The sequence below is a fragment of the Arachis duranensis genome, chromosome 9 (genome assembly GCF_000817695.3).
Source record: "Arachis duranensis cultivar V14167 chromosome 9, aradu.V14167.gnm2.J7QH, whole genome shotgun sequence".
NCBI lineage: Eukaryota > Viridiplantae > Streptophyta > Magnoliopsida > Fabales > Fabaceae > Arachis > Arachis duranensis.
Genome location: NC_029780.3, coordinates 118,141,565 through 118,161,045, shown reverse-complemented (window position 1 = coordinate 118,161,045; position 19,481 = coordinate 118,141,565). Strand labels below are relative to the sequence as shown.

General features: G+C 31.5%; 2 protein-coding genes across 2 annotated transcripts; both read left to right on the top strand.

Moving 5' to 3' along the window:
* Positions 1–4,624: 4,624 nt before the first annotated feature.
* LOC107467930 (GATA transcription factor 8) lies at positions 4,625–8,093 on the top strand. Its single transcript, XM_016087156.3, has 3 exons — positions 4,625–4,921; positions 5,615–5,890; positions 6,854–8,093. Exons 2-3 carry the CDS (start codon positions 5,642–5,644, stop codon positions 7,661–7,663), a joined length of 1,059 nt encoding a protein of 352 aa, XP_015942642.1. The 5' UTR covers positions 4,625–4,921; positions 5,615–5,641; the 3' UTR covers positions 7,664–8,093.
* Positions 8,094–17,303: 9,210 nt separating this feature from the next.
* On the top strand, positions 17,304–18,991 carry LOC110275787 (cold shock protein 1-like). The gene is made up of 3 exons (XM_052254441.1): positions 17,304–17,386; positions 18,470–18,711; positions 18,750–18,991. Exons 1-3 carry the CDS (start codon positions 17,304–17,306, stop codon positions 18,989–18,991), a joined length of 567 nt encoding a protein of 188 aa, XP_052110401.1.
* Positions 18,992–19,481: the final 490 nt, after the last annotated feature.

The following is a 19,481-nucleotide window of genomic DNA, read 5'->3' as shown; positions in this document are numbered from 1 at the left end:
TTTACCTTAAATAACATTATATCTATCTTTTATTTTTATTTACTTTAGTATCATAATATCTTTGTAGGTACACTGACACAACTTAGTTTCTCTTAAAACTAATATATACCTATTCCACTTCAGACGAAAGAAAAATCAATCATTGAATAGGACGAGTTATAAATTAAAACTTTCAAATTTTGCTAGTAAATTTAAATGGGTTGAATTGACACTATAAAAAAAAAACAAAAAATTTAGCATCAGACATTAGCAGCGAATTTATCGACAAATTTGGTAATAAATTCGTCCGATAAAAAAGATTACCATCGGATTCGATTTTTTGACAGTAAATTCGCCAGTAATAATTGAAAAAAAAAAGAAAAAGAATGGCGCGATCATTAATGTCGGATTTACTGACAAATAAATCCACCAGGGTTATCCGAATTAGTGCAATGCTGCATTTTAATCATTTGCAAAGCAGTACTGTCAAATTTATCCGCCGGTAAATTCGAAGATAATCTTGCCCTAAATTCAAACCGCGAACCCTCTCCTTCCTCATTTTCGGCCACCACCAACAATGTTCAAAGACTGTGTGGACTCTTTGAGTCGTGTTGATCGCTCTATTGCTGCCGTTTTCGTCGCTCTCGCCATTGTTGCCGCCACCACTGTTATACCGCTTTCGCCGCTCCTCCTTGTGTCGCCAGAACTGCCTCCTACCTTCCTCCAGCTATGTTGACCTCCTCCTTCTTCCTATTATTTTTTTAATTTATTTTAAAAAATCCTAATAATGCAACCTTGTCGGTTGGTCACCGCCATTACCACTTCATCAGAGCTGCCTATTTCCTGCCTCCAGGCATGTTGTCCTCCTCTTTTTTCCTATTTTTTTCTGATTTAGTTCATATATTAGTTTAGATTTAGAATTTTTTAATTCTGTTTTGATTTAGGAATTTTTTTAATTATGTTTTGATGATTCTATGTTTAAAATGTTGTTTATTATATATTTCTGTTTATTGTTCTGATATCATAAAAAATGAAAGTGATTGTTTAATTTCTACATTATTAACGGTTTATTACTTGAGTTTGCATTAAAAACATTGTTGATGTATTGAATGTTTGAAAAATACAAGTTAATTTTATGTAATTCTAAAATGTACTTAGCATAATGAGACTTGTAAGAATTACAGAACAAAACGAGTGAGATTGTTTTGGTCACAATTTCGCCATTTACCTGTTTGTTAAAATGCGTCAATTGAGCTGAATACTTAAAAATTTATATTGCTTTCTTCATATTCTTCTTTGTTAGGTTATTATGTGCAATCAATACCTATTTGCTATCATGTTATTAATGTGCATTTTACTTATTTGCTATGGAGTACGTATATGTGCTGGGATTCTTGTGTTATTTGAACCGAATAAATTCAATAATTTTAAATTTTAGGCATAAATAAAATTACTATGTTATGAAAATTGGGGGTGGTAATTGTAATGAAAACATGTCCTGATCTACTAGAATTTTTATCTTTAGTTATTATTCTTGAAATGTAATTTTTGCATTTATTATTTATATTTTTTGTTTTTTATTGTGTTGTAGTTGTTGTATATCGAAATCTGACTTAGAGATTGTGTAAGTTGAGTTAGAACGATGAAACAAGCCATAGGAATGGTGGCTTCCAATAAGATGCAGAAATTAGTGTGGTAGTGACAGTGGACAGGCTATTCCACCACAAAGTGGACAACCAAGGTATGGCACACGACGAGCACAATCAATGTAATATTGGTGATCGAGTTATTAGTAACAACTTTTAATTTATCCCTCTAATTTGCAGTCCTTGTTTATTTCTTAAAATATTGAACTTAGTTATTAGTATTGTCTTTGTAGCTTGAGATTTTAGTATTTTAACTTTAGACATGGTTTATAATAGGATATTATGATAGCATTTGATTTATATAGCTGTTCTCTCTTAGTGAAATAAGGTTTGGTAGTTATATTATTCTTATCATTTGATGGTTAAATATTAACATACCCTCTAGATTTTATGAGTTAATTAGTTAATTGTCTGATTTATTATTAATTAAGGAGATTAAACATTTTATTGACTTATTGTTTATTGTTGTCAATTTTTTCAAGTTTGTTACCATCTGAGTTAATTGTTTTGTGAGTTAATTAGTGTTAATTAATAATATATTATCGTCAGATTTACTATCAGATAAATTCGACAATAAAAGTTATTAGTAAAATTTGTTGACAGTAATTAACAGTAAAAAAAATTTCGTCAATAATTTCGACGATAAATATATTATTAATAAAATTTTTTGATAAATTCGACGCTATTCAATATTTTTCTTGTAGCGTGGAGATTATGTTAAATAGTTGAATAAAATTTAGCTATATAATAATAAGAAAGCCGGGTTGAGATTTGAGAACCAATTGAGTCCTTCATGCATGGAACTAATAATAAAAATGTGTTTGACTCATTTAGGATGTCATGTTTAATATTGTACTTATTATCAATATATTGCTAGAACCAAAATTGTTAAAATAATTTTTTAAAGAGTAAAAAATAAATAGTAAAATTGTCACAATATTTATACCTCCTTATTATGGGTAATACCAAGAATTTAGAGAAGCATGACTAAAATAGAAATATATATTACATTAAACAGGTCTTTATTTTATTCCTTAAAATCTAAAAAATAATTATTAAGTTTTCTTAATATTCGACAAACAAGTTTTACAACACATCCAACAATTATACATATAATATGCCTAAAAAATATATTCCTGAAAATATAACTTCACGCGTTGAAGCTGAACATGCCAAATTATCTAGAACCAATTAAAATATATTTCAATATTTGTATCATTACACAAATATACAGCAGCATTTATTGGAATTATACATTTTGCAATTAAAGCTCTTAAATTTGTAGTCAAAGCTATGAAGATAAGTTTGAAACAATTTGCCTATTATATTATCTTAGAAGTAAATATACGGTGACTGAAAAAATGAGACCCGTTGAACTAATTAATCACATTTGTATGGCATTTATCTTTTTTCGTAAGAATATATATTATCTTCTTTTCCCATATATATATTCTATATAAATAAAATTGTCTTAATTCTTATATGATATAAATTTTGATTTTAAAAACCACAATATTCATAATTAAGAATTGCACGCACGAGGTGTAACATAGAAATGACACTAAAAAATGTGCCATAACAAATACAATGAGATTTTTTATAGCAAATAATTAAATTCTATATTTATATTTATATATTTTTTAAAATTATTTCAATTTTTGTAATTTCTTAAGTATAAACATATAATTTAATTAATTATCTTTTAAAAATCCAATATAATGTAACCAAAATAAGCATTTGATAATAGAAAAATGAGTGTTTCGAAAATAGAAAACCAGGGTGCTGAAAAGAGAAACTGCCGAAGTATTCAAATTGATATAAAATGACAGAAAAGAGTATCTAGAACTCTTTTTTGGGCGTATATGGCTGAAAACACGGAATTTTTAATTTGGACATATATCCAAAATTCTTGATTGAATTTTCTCTTTTGCATTCAAATTTGTACGGTGACTAATTTTCATAATTGTCACTACCTTCAATTTCGTAACATAGTAAAAGAAAGGGTTTTTCCATAATTCGGAAAAGTCAATAATTTAAAGAAAAACGAAAGCTGTAATTTGCAAAATCAAAGATAACACTGGCGAGCGCGTAAACTTTGGCTAACACACGTAAATATTTAATATTATTATTATAATTTTGGGGTGGCAAGCGCGTAAATATTTAATTAATAAAATACCCTATCCAAAATTACCACGTAGAGTAGAATAGTGGACAGAGGAATCATCGAATTCTGGACCCTAAGTAGCACACTTTGCGTGTATGTCACGCGCTTCAAGCGAAGTCAGAAATTCTGACTTTTTTGGACATTTTACGATTACTGCTCCCTATGCAGTGGTAAATAAGACAATAATTAATTATGAAAATGAAAAAAATGCAGTTACTGTATAATTATAGTAATAGTAGTACTATGTTTTTGAGGTTAATGAAAAAGAAAGAAAGAAACAGTGTGTCTGAAACAACGGCGGTTAAAGGCCTGACACATCCAATGTGGGCACAGATTTCTTCTTCCTATTTATGCAAAGCTTTTTTTTTTACCTTGTTTTTATCCCTACCAATAATAATCTTCAAAGTTCAAACTCAAACTCAAATCAGTGGTTGCACTCTCACAAACAATGAAAAAGTAAAAAGCCAGCCCCTATTTTTTTTGTTGGCTTTGTAATGCTAAACTTGCCTAAAAAATTTGAATATAGAAATAGGATGAGTGTTATATATTAACGTAGTAATAATTAATAATATTTATCGTCGATCAATACATTACATATAACAAGTGTGGTACAAAATTTGAACCTTCTATAACTAATCAACTAATTAATTGATTAATCCAAATTAATTAACTCTTTGTTAATAATAATAGTTATAATGTTAAGACAAGTGAATGGGAAGAATTGAATATCCGTGAATGGAGGAAATAGAGAGAAGTGGGGCCAAAGAGGGTAATATGAAGAGAGAGAGAGAGAGAAGACTTCAACATCAAGACAGTGAAGGGATAGTAAAAGACAGCTAGCAATGAAGGAGGAGCCTCACCTACCAGTGCTCCTCCACCCTCTTTCTCTTCTTTTCTCTTGTCTTGTCTTGTGTTGTGCCTTCATAACCCCCCCTTCCTTCATTTGTTCCCTTTTAAGCCTCCTTCATTCTCCTCTCTCTTCTTTCAAAAACCCCTCCTTCTCTCCTCCCTCTCTCATTCTCTTCTCTTTCTACAACTAAGACTAAAACTACCTCTCTCCTCCTCCTCACTCACACACCTTTCAGTTTGAGCTAACATACACAAGCAAAGGAGTTTCCTTTTGTAGCTTCAGGTTTGGCTCTATGCCTTATTATTATTCTCCCCATTCACACACTTTTCATTTTTAACCTTAACCCATGCATTTCATCAAACAATTGGAATGGGTGGTTTTCTTAAACCTACACTTTTGTTTTCCCTTTTTGAATTTTGAGGTTTAATTCTACTTCATGCTCGATAATTGTGGAGGCAGAAAATGGAGTTCATTATCCTCAAGAAAATTATATAAAATAAAAGTGATTTTTGGGATAAAATGGAACCAAATTGAAGCTGGTGTGGGTTATTATTACTTTTGGGACCAGCTGCCACTAACGTGCGCCACCCTCAAACTTGAAACTTTTCAAAGTTGTATTCATATCCAGATGCTGCAAAATCTTCAATTTCGGCTTTTCTCATTTCGCAAACAAAAGGAAAAATATATAATTAAAAATGATAAAAATATTAAACCCGCTTTCTCTTTATAAACTTTTTTTATTTCTCCTTCTGTCTCTTTTCAACAATGATTTTCCTAAACAAGGAAAATTATTTATTTGATTCTCGAAATAATGCAATAAATGATTCACAGTCACAGCAAATTGCTAACATGCGCCCCCATTAATAAGCTTCACCATTCAACAATTGCTTCTATAATAACAATATACTCTTACTCGTTTTCTCAGTTCTCACCCGATTTTCCTTTTCCTTTTCTTTTTCTCTCAAATTTTCTCAGGAAAAAAATCTCTCCGTTGCAGAGAAAATGGTTGGACCAAACTTCATGGACGAGCTAGACTGCGGCAACTTCTTCGATCACATCGACGACCTCCTCGACTTCCCCGTCGAAGACGTCGACGGTGCCGGAGCCGCCACATTTCCCGCCGCCGCAGCCGCCGGGAACTGCAACTCGCTCGCCAGTATATGGCCTCCGGAGACCGACTCGTTCCCCGGCTCCGACTCGGTGTTTTCCCGCAACAGCGCCTCAGACCTCTCGGCGGAGCTTTCAGTTCCGGTGAGTTGCCCTAAACGACGTAGTTTTATCTGCGTTTGAATATTTCTTTTATTTTAAATTAAAAAATAAAATAAAATAAAATTGTCGCTTTTAACATGAATTCCATGACCTGGCATGTAATTATATCAAACGCTCCCGGTTTAATATCTTCGTTTGAGTAGTTCAATTTTTTATTTTGTTTCGTGTTTTGGTTTTATGTAAGTTTTTGAATTAAATTGGAATTTGGTGACACTGAAACAGGTACTTCCAAATATTGTTGTGATGGGAACAAAATAGTTTTTGTTTATTTCGTTAAAGCTGGTCCATAGATGAAGTTTTTAAAATTTAAAAATTATTATCGCTACTAATTTAAAAAATTTTAAATATTATCAGAGGAGGACATTTTTGACATTTTAAACGGACACTTGGTTTTGTCGGTGACATGTGGCATGTCACATCGTTTCTACCCTCCGTTGCGGTTGCTTTGTCTAAATTATTTGGGTCATCATTATTGAGTATCACGTGATTTAGCATGTGGCGATCACGTGATGTGACGAATAATAATCACAATAAATAAATAATAAAGATTGGAAGAGAGTGGTTGCTGAGTTGCTCTGGCTAGTTGTAGCAACTAGCAACCCATGCTTGATGATTATGCTTTTTTGGTACATAAGCACAAATTCATATTCTTCAAATTCAATTTGAATAGCTTAGCATGTGACATTTCTTTTTTGGTATGGCCTAGGCCTATGATTTGATTCCATACTTGGTTTTTCTTCTTTTTTTTTTTCTTTAAAGAAAGAGCTTAACAGAGAGCTTATTACTATTGAAAAATTAAAAAAGAAATAAAAACAACTAAAGTGCTCCATACTTAGTTGATTACGCATTAGTTAAATTGTCAATTGTGAATGTATTAGAATTAAAAATAAATATGTTATGTGATTGGATATGGTTTTGATCAATGTGTTTGTGAATTTGTTTCAGTACGAGGACATTGTCCAATTGGAATGGCTGTCCAATTTTGTGGAGGACTCTTTCTCGGGTGGGAGCCTCACCATGAAGAAGGTGGAGCAGCCATCCTGCACCACCAAGGATGACTCTGCTCACAACCAATTCCAAACATCCAGCCCGGTTTCTGTCCTGGAGAGCAGCAGCTCATGCTCGGGCAGCAAGGTGCCGCCTCGCAGCCCGGAGGTTTACATTCCTGTGCCGTGTGGGCGTGCACGCAGCAAGCGTCCACGCCCGGCGACATTCAATCCTCGTCCAGCCATGCAGCTCATCTCCCCTGCCTCATCCTTTGTTGGGGAAAACATGCAGCCAAATGTCATCTCGGCCACCAAGGCTTACTCGGATTCCGAGAATGTTGCCGAGTCTCAACCAGTTATGAAGATGCCGAAGCAAGTTTCCGGGGAGCCCAAGAAGAAGAAGAAAATCAAGGTGACGCCTCCATCACTAGGCCAAGCTGATGATTCAAACCAGAATGCTTCACAGCCAGTTAGGAAATGCATGCATTGTGAGATCACCAAGACACCTCAGTGGAGGGCAGGGCCAATGGGGCCAAAAACACTCTGCAATGCATGCGGCGTTCGCTACAAGTCCGGCCGGCTTTTCCCCGAGTACCGGCCAGCCGCCAGTCCAACTTTCTGCCCATCCTTGCACTCCAATTCCCACAAGAAGGTCCTTGAAATGAGATGCAAGGGCATTGAAAAATCCGGTTTTGCAAATCATCATGCAGATGCCTCACCAGAACTCATTCCAAACACTAACAGCAGCCTTACCCTGGAGTACATTTGAGGGCAGGGGAAGTGATCCTAATTGGAGAGATTGTTTCTCTTTACATTACCTTCCTCTTAGAGAGTCATGGTCATATGCTATTTCTTATTGATATTTCATTTCTTTTAATTGGTTTTTGTACAGGGTTGGAATGGGGGAATAGGAACAATAGATTATGATGATCATATTTTAGCAGTTAGGGTAAGATTGTAATGAGGACTTAAGAAGAAAAGAGGGGTTATGGAAGTCAAAAGGGTAGGGCTTTAGGTCTAGTAATTGGTAGGTCCCTTAAGGTTATATTAGGAGTTGGTGTCTCCGTTGTCTTTTTTTTCTTTTGGCATTCTTTTCATTTTTTCTTCTCTCTTTTTAAATATCCCTGTTGTGGGAATTCTTTTTGCAGTTCATTTGTAGCAAAAATTCTGAGTTGAGTAAGAAACTTTTAAATTTGTTATTTCCCCATTTGCTCTCTCTAAATCTCTCTATTGATCTGCTCATTTCACCTTACATATATCATATGCTCTATATAATATATATACACTACACACACTCTCAAGTAAAAGTTGAAGTGTATCAGACTTTTATTTTACTCATGGCAGTATTAGATTCTTGGAAAATTGCCTTTATTTCAGTGCTGTAAAATGCATAAACGTACTATAAACATTTGCTGTTGGAACCACCTTTGTCTTTTTGGTTAGTTATGTGAGGACCATAAAGAATAGCTTCTTTTTCAACTAAGTTGTTAAGAATTATGAGGTTGAAAAATTCTGCTAATTCAGTATGTATGACTAGTGAAAAATGTTGTTTGCACACTAAAATCAATTATCAGAATTAGTCATTATGTATTTGTGTATATAAATATATATATACACCTTTATTTGTATATTTTATACTAGTAGAGATTTTGACATACACTTAACATGGTTGATTATTAATATTTGTAGTGATTTTATGAATGCAAGATTTAATGTCAAAATCAGAATGGAGTAGAAAAGAAATATTTGACCTTGCTTAAGCTAAGGAATGGGGTGTTAAGAAAAAGGTTAAAAGGGTATTAGTGTAACCTTGAACATTTATGTTAATTACTTACAATGGTGGAGTTGTACCAAACCAATAGGAAAAGGTAGAGATGGAGAGAAGGGAAATGATGAGTCTTATTGGTAAGACTCATTCATTCATGCCTTGAAAGGCAAGAACAATGCTTATATATAAACAAATCTAATTATGGGTTTGAGGCTCTTTCTAAAGGGATTTGGCAACATGTCATGATCTGTCACACTACTTTACAACCAACATTAAATTAAATGATACCTTGCTGGTAAACCCAATTGATTGCTCAAATTAATCACTCACTTAAACTTCTCCAACCGATATGATATTTCTTTCAAATATCTACAACCCCCTTTCTTTAAGTTATGCCTCTAATTATTTATTATTATTATTTTAAACCACATGTATCCTATTCAAGATAATTTTGCTTAAGTTGAGTAGGAATTATTTGAAGGACAAAACTTTTCTTTACAAAATTTAATTTAATTACATATTTATAACAATATAAAATCGAAATTTTACATAAAATAAAAAATATAAATTAAATATGTAAAATATAAAATTGTAATAACACTTAAATCATTAAATCATAAAATCAAAAGTCCTCCATCAACAAATTTTGGTTTCCGGCCACATTGAACCCATGACTGCTCTGGGCTACTGAACAGAGGCCATTTTATTATGTGAAAGAAATTGGGTCAATTTCATCAACAACCTCTTAGGTCTAACCAATCTATTACAATGTGAATCTGTTTGAAGTTCTCTATCAAACTTGGGTTGGTCTGGGAAGAGTGAGGGCAACTTCTTCCAACCCTTTTGAACAGAAAATGACCACAAAACAGTCCATTTATTAAATGCTTTATGCATATGCTTCACATTTCTAGCCGAAACTATAGAATTTACCAAGTTTTTGCCTTAATTTATTTCACATGACTAATAATGAATTTAGCATCAAGGGTGATTAATCATAGGGTTTATCACAAGATATCATAATAATAGAATGTTAGATAACCAATAAAATTTATTATTTTTGACGGTAGTTAACTAATAATGTTTAAAAGTATGAGCTAAAAATATATTATTTGATTGCTAAACTAAAAAAATTAGATTGAGGGATAAAAGTATAATATAATAGAGGAAAGTTATCAGGTATACCGGTGTTCCAGTTGTTTTAACGTTGATTTTAATTAATATATATTATATATTTTTTTTATAATTCAGATCAACGATTAAAACAACTAGAACATCGGTATTCCCGGTATACCTGAAACTCAGCTCCTGCTAATTGTTATGTTTGGTAAGCAATGATGCTAAATTAACCCTTGGGCTTGCAATTTACTGGTTAAAAAGGATTCACCAAAACAAAGAAAACCTAGCCACAACCACAAATAGTTAATCCCACTCAGTGTCCTGTTGATTTTTGCAACAATGGCAACGAGAATAAGCCTTGTGTTCTTAGCAAGTAATAAGATCATAGGAAAATAGAGATAGATCAAGTTTTTAATTTGCTTCCCGCAATCTGTAAATAAAACTTTCACTTATTAATTGTGATTTTGTTGAGCTGTTCTCCTTTTTCTTCTCCGGATTAATTGTGTTTATCTTTCTTAACATATTTGTGTTGAGGGCAAAAAAATAATAAATGGAAAATATAGAGGCAAATCTGGGCTTTTTTGGGCTTTTTTAGGTTTTTTTGTCTTTCGGCTATTGTAATACTAGAATTTGCCCTTTTGAGTGTGTAATTCTTTTGGGCTATTATACTTGAGATTCCAGAGATAATCCCACAAAGTTTTTTAACCAATTGATGGAACTGCAATCCCACTTTGAACGAAAATATTAAGGACCAAAAACAATATTATTGCCACCTGCGCAGATACTTGGATGAGAATTGAAAAGGAGACCAAAAAATTAAATAAAAATATAAAAATACAGATACTAATAATGATAATATAAGTTTTACTTTAAAAAAACTTACTAAGGTTATCAATATAGAAGTTTTGTACAATTTTTTTTCTTTTAAAAAGCAGTATTTTATTCTCATCTATATAAAGGGTTTTGGTGCACAGAACTACTCCAGCATATCATCGTCTCATCTTTTCGAATAATTAGCAAGATCTTTGATTAATTGCAAATATTTTCTTTTTCGAATAATTTTTGTTTCTGTGAGAAACTTTTTGATAAACAACTTAAGAAGTCTTTTTGTAAGCCCTTGCTGAATTTTCTAGGTTATGGACAGAAAATAATATTTTTATCAGTGTTTTTTTTTTATAATAACATTGCAGGAATATAAATATTTTAAAATTTTATCGGTTTTATTATGATATTATAAATTATAGCACAACAAACTTATAGAATCAAATTATTTTTACAAAAAAAAATCGTAGGGGACAAAAATCTGTTGGGCCAACCATGGAGAACTCTCGACCACATTCAACTCAAAACCACATTCAACTCAAAACCTTAAGGTGTCAAGTTAATGAGTCTCTCATCTTATAAACTCCTCACTCTTCCTTGCTTTCTTTGATGTGGGACTAACTTCGACACTCCTCATACTTGCAACACTAACAAAATTTTCGTCGACTAAGAAGACCAAGATCTCCATAAATTAAAAAATTTAAATATTAAACTTTTTAGTTCATGTGAAAGAATTTAATTTTTTACTAATAGTTAATTTTAATATTTATTTTCTAAAATTTGAAAGAATTTAATGTATATATTTTTACATTTAATTAGATATTAATCTATTGTACCAATACAAATAATTAATTTTAATGTTTGTTATTTAAAAATAATATTTTTTCATCTATATGTATAAAAATATAATAATTAGATATTAGTATAAAATTTTTTATATTAATAGCTATAATATTATTTTATTAATTTTATTTTTTGATAGAATAGAAATGTAAAGAGAAATAGAGAATGAGAAAGAAAAGAAAAAAATATAAAAAAAGAAGAGAGAGAGAGTTTGTTAATTTTGAAAAAAAATTTATTTTAATTATAATGAAAGAATATTTTGTGATACTTTTTTATTGTCAAATTAGTAATATAAAATATATAAGTTTTATATAGAGTGAAAATGACATAGAGAAATAGAGAAGAAAAAAGAGATAGATAAGATGATGGCCGAAGGAGTTTATTAATTTTGGAGAGAAATATTTTATTTCAATTTTAATGAGTATTATGTCATACATTTTAGTTATTAAACTAATAATATAATATAGTTATATTTTAATTTTAATATTTTATTTTCAATTTAATTATAATTATAATTATAATTAAAGAATGTCATGTATATTGTATATTTTGATTGTCAAATTTATAATTAGTTATTAATAATAATATATATAAGAAAAATAGAGTAGATGAATGAAGAATAAAAAAGATAAAGAAAGAGAGAAAAAGAAGGAGATTGTTCTTTAATTTAAAAAAAATTGATTTTAATTATAATAACAAAATAATATATAACATATTTTAATTATAAAATTATTAATATATAAAATAAATTTAAAAAAAATAAGAATGAGAGTACGTACAAGCTGAAACTTTCTAACAAAATTCAGAATAAATTAAAATAGAATTACGTAAGAAAAAAATATTTAATTTGAAAGATACATTTGTCACACTAAAAACTTAAAAATAAATATCTGATGATCTGAATATGAAGGGCACACAATAAGATTAGATGTATCCTAGCTATATATATCGATGAGACTTGTAGTTAGAACTTAGAAGACATTGAAAAGACTAAGAAATTATGCATTTCACTTTCAGGACCCTACAGACATTGGTTTATGCCAATGAAAGACTTTTAAATTATATAATTTAATTGACTGACTCCTACCCTACCGACTTCTTTTCTTTTTCGTCGTTATATGAAGTTGGTGTCTACCTGTAATTGATTTTCCAAGTATATATATGAGAAAAATTCGGTCTCTAATCATAAAATTGTATGGAATTGAATGCATGGGACAATATTTTGAATACTTGTTATTATAAAATATTTTATTTGTGTTCAAAATTCTTAGTAATTCGGCATTTGAAGCTAGAACACATCCGATAACAAATATGGACCAAAATGCAATGTGTTATGTTTTGACGTACAAGTCATGGCAAATAATCACATGCATGGGTTGGTAAAATTCTGAGACATACATGCTCTACTAGTAATTAACATAGCATGCAACTTGTACCAATTATCCATCATATATAATCTGTTACCCTTAGACATATTGCAATATATATATATATAAGACGTGTTAGTTAGAAATCAGCAAAGTTTGTAATTTATAATTATTAATTAATCATTATTAATATTTTTAATAGTGTGAGATTATTCATTTTTCTTTTAATTATTAAATACTGACCAAATTTTAATAAAAATACTGATTCCCTAGACTTTTTCTTTCTTTATATATATATAGTCTTATATATGTTTCAAATCAAATATTTTTTAAATTTAATTTTAATGCACTATTAATATAAAATAATTTTATTTATATATATATCAATAAAAATAATTATTTTTTATATTGACCGTATGAATAATAATTAATTAGATAATTTATACTGTTAGTATTTTAAAATTAAACTCTTATTTTAAAAAAATCACATTATTACCGTATTTTTTATTACTTATTGTCTAAAATAAAAATATTGTTTGGTAATCTTTAAAGTGCTATACAATATTTATTTATTAAATTATTAGTATATTTTAAGATTCGGTTAACGATTAGGTTCACTCTATTGTTTAATTTCTTATTTTCTTATATGGTATAAGAATCTGATATATAAAATTGAAGGTTGTGGTAAGCTTAGAGAAGGGGGGTTGAATCTATGCCTTCTTTTTTAAGTTGCTGTTATGACTATTTTAAATAAAATTACAATTATGATTCTGTTTGAACTTAGCAGCGGAAATTTATGAGATTATTTATTTTTGTCTCATGAATATCAGAAAACAAAACTCAGCAGAGAAGAGAAAAGCGAACACCAGCATGTATCCTGGTTCGGTTGCCTTGTGCTATGCAACCTACATCCAGTCTCATCCACAATTATGGAAGAATTTCACTATAGTTAACAGTATTACATACACCAATTTCACACTCAAGTTCTAACCTAACTTGACATTGGCTATGCTAACTCCTAACTATTCACTCTTAGTGCTAACCCAACTAAGAAAGGGATACCAAACAGGTATAAGATACAAGACACTTAACCAACCTAAAGAAATCAGAAGAATAACTCTAGACTTTTCTCTCAAGTGTATCATTCAACCTTTTTCCACTCATGGCTTTTACTTGAGTTTTCTCACAATGCCTTTTCTCACAAGAAATTACAGAAAGATAAACTTGGAAAAGTACATTACAATCAGTAAAACATGAAGGAGATTGACTTCATCAGCAGCCTCTTAGCTATGTGCAAAACCAGATTCGCAAACCTCAGATGCAGTTCTTCAGTATTGGCCGAATACTTCTTTGATAGAAAGCGTTATCCAAGTAGATGGACTTCTTAACAGAACACTGTTCTCACTCTCTAATTTTCTCTCCTTGCTTTCTGAATGAACAGACAGCTTCTTTTATCTCCTTGCATGTTGCTTGGTTCTTCTTCCAAGGTCAACACCTTGAGCCTTGAGCTTCACCAACCCACAGATTCACTTTTTCACCTTAAACTTTGGAGTAGAAACTTTGCTTCTGACTTCTTTATCTTGACCGAAAGCCATAAGGCAGTAACCATAGAAATCTTCTCATGGTCAACTTGATCTTAGCCATTGAAAAACTACTTGGTCCCTAAGTATCACTTGTGACCGTAGATGTGAAACAGAATAGGACAGAGAGCAACTTTCTCTTGAATGCCATTTTCGGATAGAGCAGAGAGTTGGGAGAAGAGAAGAAGATTTGATGCATGCAAGATGAGATGGATTACCTTTAACCTAAGCTTGATTTGGTTTGGATTTTCTGTTTTAGCTTCTGTGCTTCAAGCTTAAACTTTCTCTCTCTTGCTTCTTTGGTTACTAGCTTAGGGAGGAAGCTTTTTCTCTTTCTCTTTCTTACTTTTCTGAAGCCTTGATGTGACTTGATTAGAGAGGAGAGGAACGTTGCTTTGGTAAAAGCTAGTGAGAGGGAATGAAGGCTTCAATCTTGTATGAGAAGCTTGGATCAACTTTGAATTGATGGAACGGGTTTGGATCGGGTTTGATTAGCTTGGCCCCGTTGGTTCCTTTGGCTTCTTTCTTTGCTTTTTCTTGGGCTCTTAATTTTGCTTTCAGCCCACCATCTTTGCTGTTTGCTTTATATTCCATTTGGGCTATTAACATTTGGCCTGCAACAATAAACAATTAGTTAATATGTAGATATAAATGATCAACACTTAATTATTTATTTTGCCTAAAAATAATGTTTGTCATCACTAATTAATTTAATTAATTTCTTAACTCAACAAAAATATTTCTCTAATATATAATAATGATTGAGCGTGTGAGGGTGTATCAAGTTCAATGCAAGATTGTTGTGTATAAAAAACAGACCCCCCTCATAATTAAGTTAACTCACCGTATAGTTTGGCTTTTCCATGCAATTGTTATTGGTGTCTTATTAGTTTTAATTTGCTTTCAATATATCAATGTCTTCTTACCCTACCTCAGAACCAGTACCCCTATTATACAAACGACACACTTAATTACAATAATCAATGCCTGCAATTCACAGAAAACGACCTAAATCGTTTTCATGCATGGGATCCATTTCATCCTTTTTTTATTATTTTTATTTTTTACCCATTTTCATTTTACACTTGCGTCACTAACTTCTAAAAGTGATGAAATACTTGCCAGTTAAAAATTGTTTTTTATTGTTGAGATCCAAATAGTAATAATAGTAATAATAATTGTTCTTGTTGAGATTGGTAGTGTATAACTCGTCCGCCGATGAGATGAGTTATACGTTGGTAAGAAAAGAACAAGGGGGTGGATACCTGCAAAAGGCATTCTGATATTCAAGTCAGTAAATGTTTAAGAGGTATAAGAATAATTCTATGATTATAGAATGTTAAACATGAATGAAGTAGAAATTATCATGTGTTTGTGTAATAATTCTATGAATATAGAATGTAGGACATGATATAGAACTTATAGAACTTATCATGTATTGTATTGTGTGTTGAGATATAGAAATTGGTGTCTTTTATAGACATAGAGTTGATAAAGAGAGTTGATGTTATGACCGTTGGTCATTAAGTCAGAATAATGGTCATTAAGATGAAAATGATCGATGGTCATTAAATCGGTAATGAAAGTGTCGGTTACAAGAACAGAATGAATGATAATTAAGGCCGAGTTATAATTCATCATAAACAATAACCGAGTTATAAGGAGACGGATCATAACCCCCAAACTTTCTCTGCCGATCATATGATCCAGGCTAAGTTTAAAAAATTAAATAAGTTATAACTCGGTAAAAAGAAAAGTAAATAATGATATGGTGAGCTCCCAAGCTTAGTCGGGTTATTATATATGTCGGCACTTATTCAAAAAATAATTGAGTGATAAGAGTAATTCAATCAAGATAGTTGTGTGGGGGATACTTTTTCGCTTAAAAACAATTTTATCATTTGATTGTATGTGAACTGAAAAGTTCAGAAATAGATATCCATTGACGAAATCGATTGTATGATCCGAGCATATAATGGTTAATTGTCTTGGAAATTTTTTCGACCCACAATAGTTTATTGATGAATTTCTCGCTCAAAGCAATTAGTTATTAAATATTTACAATTTATATCGAAGGTCATATGACATGAATAAGAAAGATTGAGAAAATGAATATATACAAAGTCGCAGTATATATTGAATAATATATATTGTAAAAATAAAAGAGTTCAAAGTAGAAAAATGTACCTTGAAAGTTGATAATTGTATAGAAAAAGAGGACATATATAAATGCCATAAATGCCAGATGTGAATATCTTAATTTTATTTTGTAGGACACGCTTTAATTTGATAATAAAGCAATAAGATAACAGTCATTGAATGATACATTTGGCATAATAGTATATTTGCATTAATAGTAAATTTGCATGTTTGTAACTATTTTTTGCTTAACTTTTTGTATTAAACAAATAGTAATATAAAATTTAATAGTATAAAGTATAGAATATATATTGATATTTGAATATAACTAATAAATTAGTAAATATTAGTTACACAAAATATAAATGTAAAAGTATGTTGAATAAAATATATAATTTTACTTGTGTAAATAGAGAACTTTGAAAAAATTAGAAAAATTGACAAGCCAGTTTGTGCTCGGATTGATTGAAAACCGAGTTTGTTCTCAAATTGATTGAAAGTCGAGTTTATTCTCGGAATAGTTCATCGATCGATTATGAGATGTGAAATATAATGATATGTAAAAGTGAAGCAATTCGAATGTATAAAGTATATACTTTATAAAAAGTTACGATAGATTATATTTTGATAAGAGGTATTAAATAAAATCTTGAACGAAATTGTTAAAATTGGCTACAAAATTTGAATGTAAATCAAGTTTTATGGATCTGAGGGGAGTAGAAATTATTTTACTCGTCCCGTAGACGGCGCCAATTGTTCTTGTTGAGATTAGCCATGTATAGCTTGTCCGCCGATAATGTCTTCAAGCTTCTCGTCGAGATGAGTTATACGTCGGCAAGAAAAGAACAAGGGGGTGGGTAACTGTAAAAGACACTCCGACGTTCAAGTCAGTAAGTGTTTAAGAGGTATAAGAATAATTCTATGATGATGTAGAATGTTAAACATGAAGTAGAAGTTATCATGTATTGTGTGTGATAATTCTATGAATATAGAATGTAAGACATTATATAGAATTTGTAGAACTTATCATGTATTGTATTGTGTGTTGAGATATAGAAATTGGTACCTTTTATAGGTATAGAATTGATGAAGAGAGTTAATGTTATGACCGTTGGTTATTAAATTAGAATAATGGTCATTAAGATGAAAATGATGGTCATTAAATCGGTAACGAACGTGTCGATTACAAACACAGAATAAATAATAATTAAGGTCGAGTTATAATTCATCATAAACAATAACTAAATTATAAGGTGATGGATCAATAATAATAATACATGGTCTAACAAATAATATAAGGGTTTTTCTAATAAATATACAGTTATTAAGGATACTACAAGTTGAAACATTTTAATAGAAAATATAATTTAACTAAATAAATGCATTGAAAAATTAAAATGATTTATTTTCATTCTCTTAACCAATATCTTTAATTAGTTAAATTCATACTATGTAAAGTAGAAAATAGGATTAAGTACGATTTTAGTTTCTATAGTTTAGGTCCAAAATTTTTGTTGTCTCTAACTTTTTTTTTACATATAAAATTGTTTCTAAGATTTAATGTAGTTTTAAAATTACTCTTTTAGACTGATTAATTTTTTAAATGACAAAAATACCCTTTTTTTCTTTTCTCATCACTACCACCACCACCCCACCCACTACCACTCCATCACTATTTGTACCAAGAAATAACCTTCAACAACAACTTCAAATATATCAAAATTAAAACAACAATTCATCACTAAAACTATAATCATTAATGAGAAACAAGAAAATCATCATCATGGTCAAAACAAACATTAATTAAGAAAAAAGTGGGGCAAGGGGAGGGGAAGGGAAGGGAAGGGCCAGGCGCATAATGATAATAGACGTAGCACTGGTGCTGATGGAAGAGGTGGATGAGCTTATTACCAATGTAATGATTTCAGTTATCTTGCTAGGGATTGCAACCGTGCTGGCAATGGTGGTGGCGGCGGCAGTGCATGCTATAATTGCGGCGGATTCAGACACATAGCTAGGGATTGCATTAGTGGAGGTGGCGGAGGCGGCCGAAGAGGAGCAAACGGTGGGGGCTACTTTAAGCACAGCAAGTTCGGACACATGGTGAGGGATTGCAGTGGAGGTGGTGGCAGCGGTGAATTTGGACACATGGCGAGGGATTGCAGTGGAGGTGGAGGCGGTGGTAAGTTTGGCACATGGTGACGAGGGACTGCAGTAAAGGTGGCGGTAACGGTGGTAGTTGCTATAGGTGTGGTGAGGTTGGTCATTTGGCTAGGGATTGCAACAGAGAAGGTGATTTGGGTGCTGGTGGAAACGATGGAAAGAGCACGTACTTCAATTGTGGGAAGCTTTGGCATTTTTTACTTTTGCAAGGGGTTTTGATAGTGGAGGAGAGGGAGTCTAGGCAGGAGGGGAAGGGTTGGGTGTTGTTTTTGCTTTTGATGAAGAAGAATAAGAGATGATGTGATAAAGAAGAAGAGAAGAGTATTTTGGTTCGAAGGACGATTTTAAAATTACATTAAAACTTAGGGACGATGTTGTATGCAAAAAAAGGTTAAGGATAAAATTTTTTTTTAGCCTATACCATAAAGACCAAAATCGTACTTGTTGAGTTTAGTTTGATTTTGGATTTTATATATATGATGACAAACATAATTTGGGGTGAAAGCCGAAGTTGGTGTAATGTGTGTGCTAAGTATTGCAGGCCCATTTTATAAGTTGCTTCACCCCAACTTAGTATTACTTCAGCAACATAACATGCCACAGCTGAGAGAGAGAGAGAGAGAGAGAGAGAGAGAGAGAGGAAAAAAAGTAAAACATGCCAAGGATGAAAGCAAATCCAAGGACAGCAGAGATGGTGGAATGGTTTCTCAACTAGCAGAGACAGTGGAGCAGGATGAGCAAAGACTACATGCTCTCAGAGACAGCTCCAACGGGTAGTTGGGACAAGGA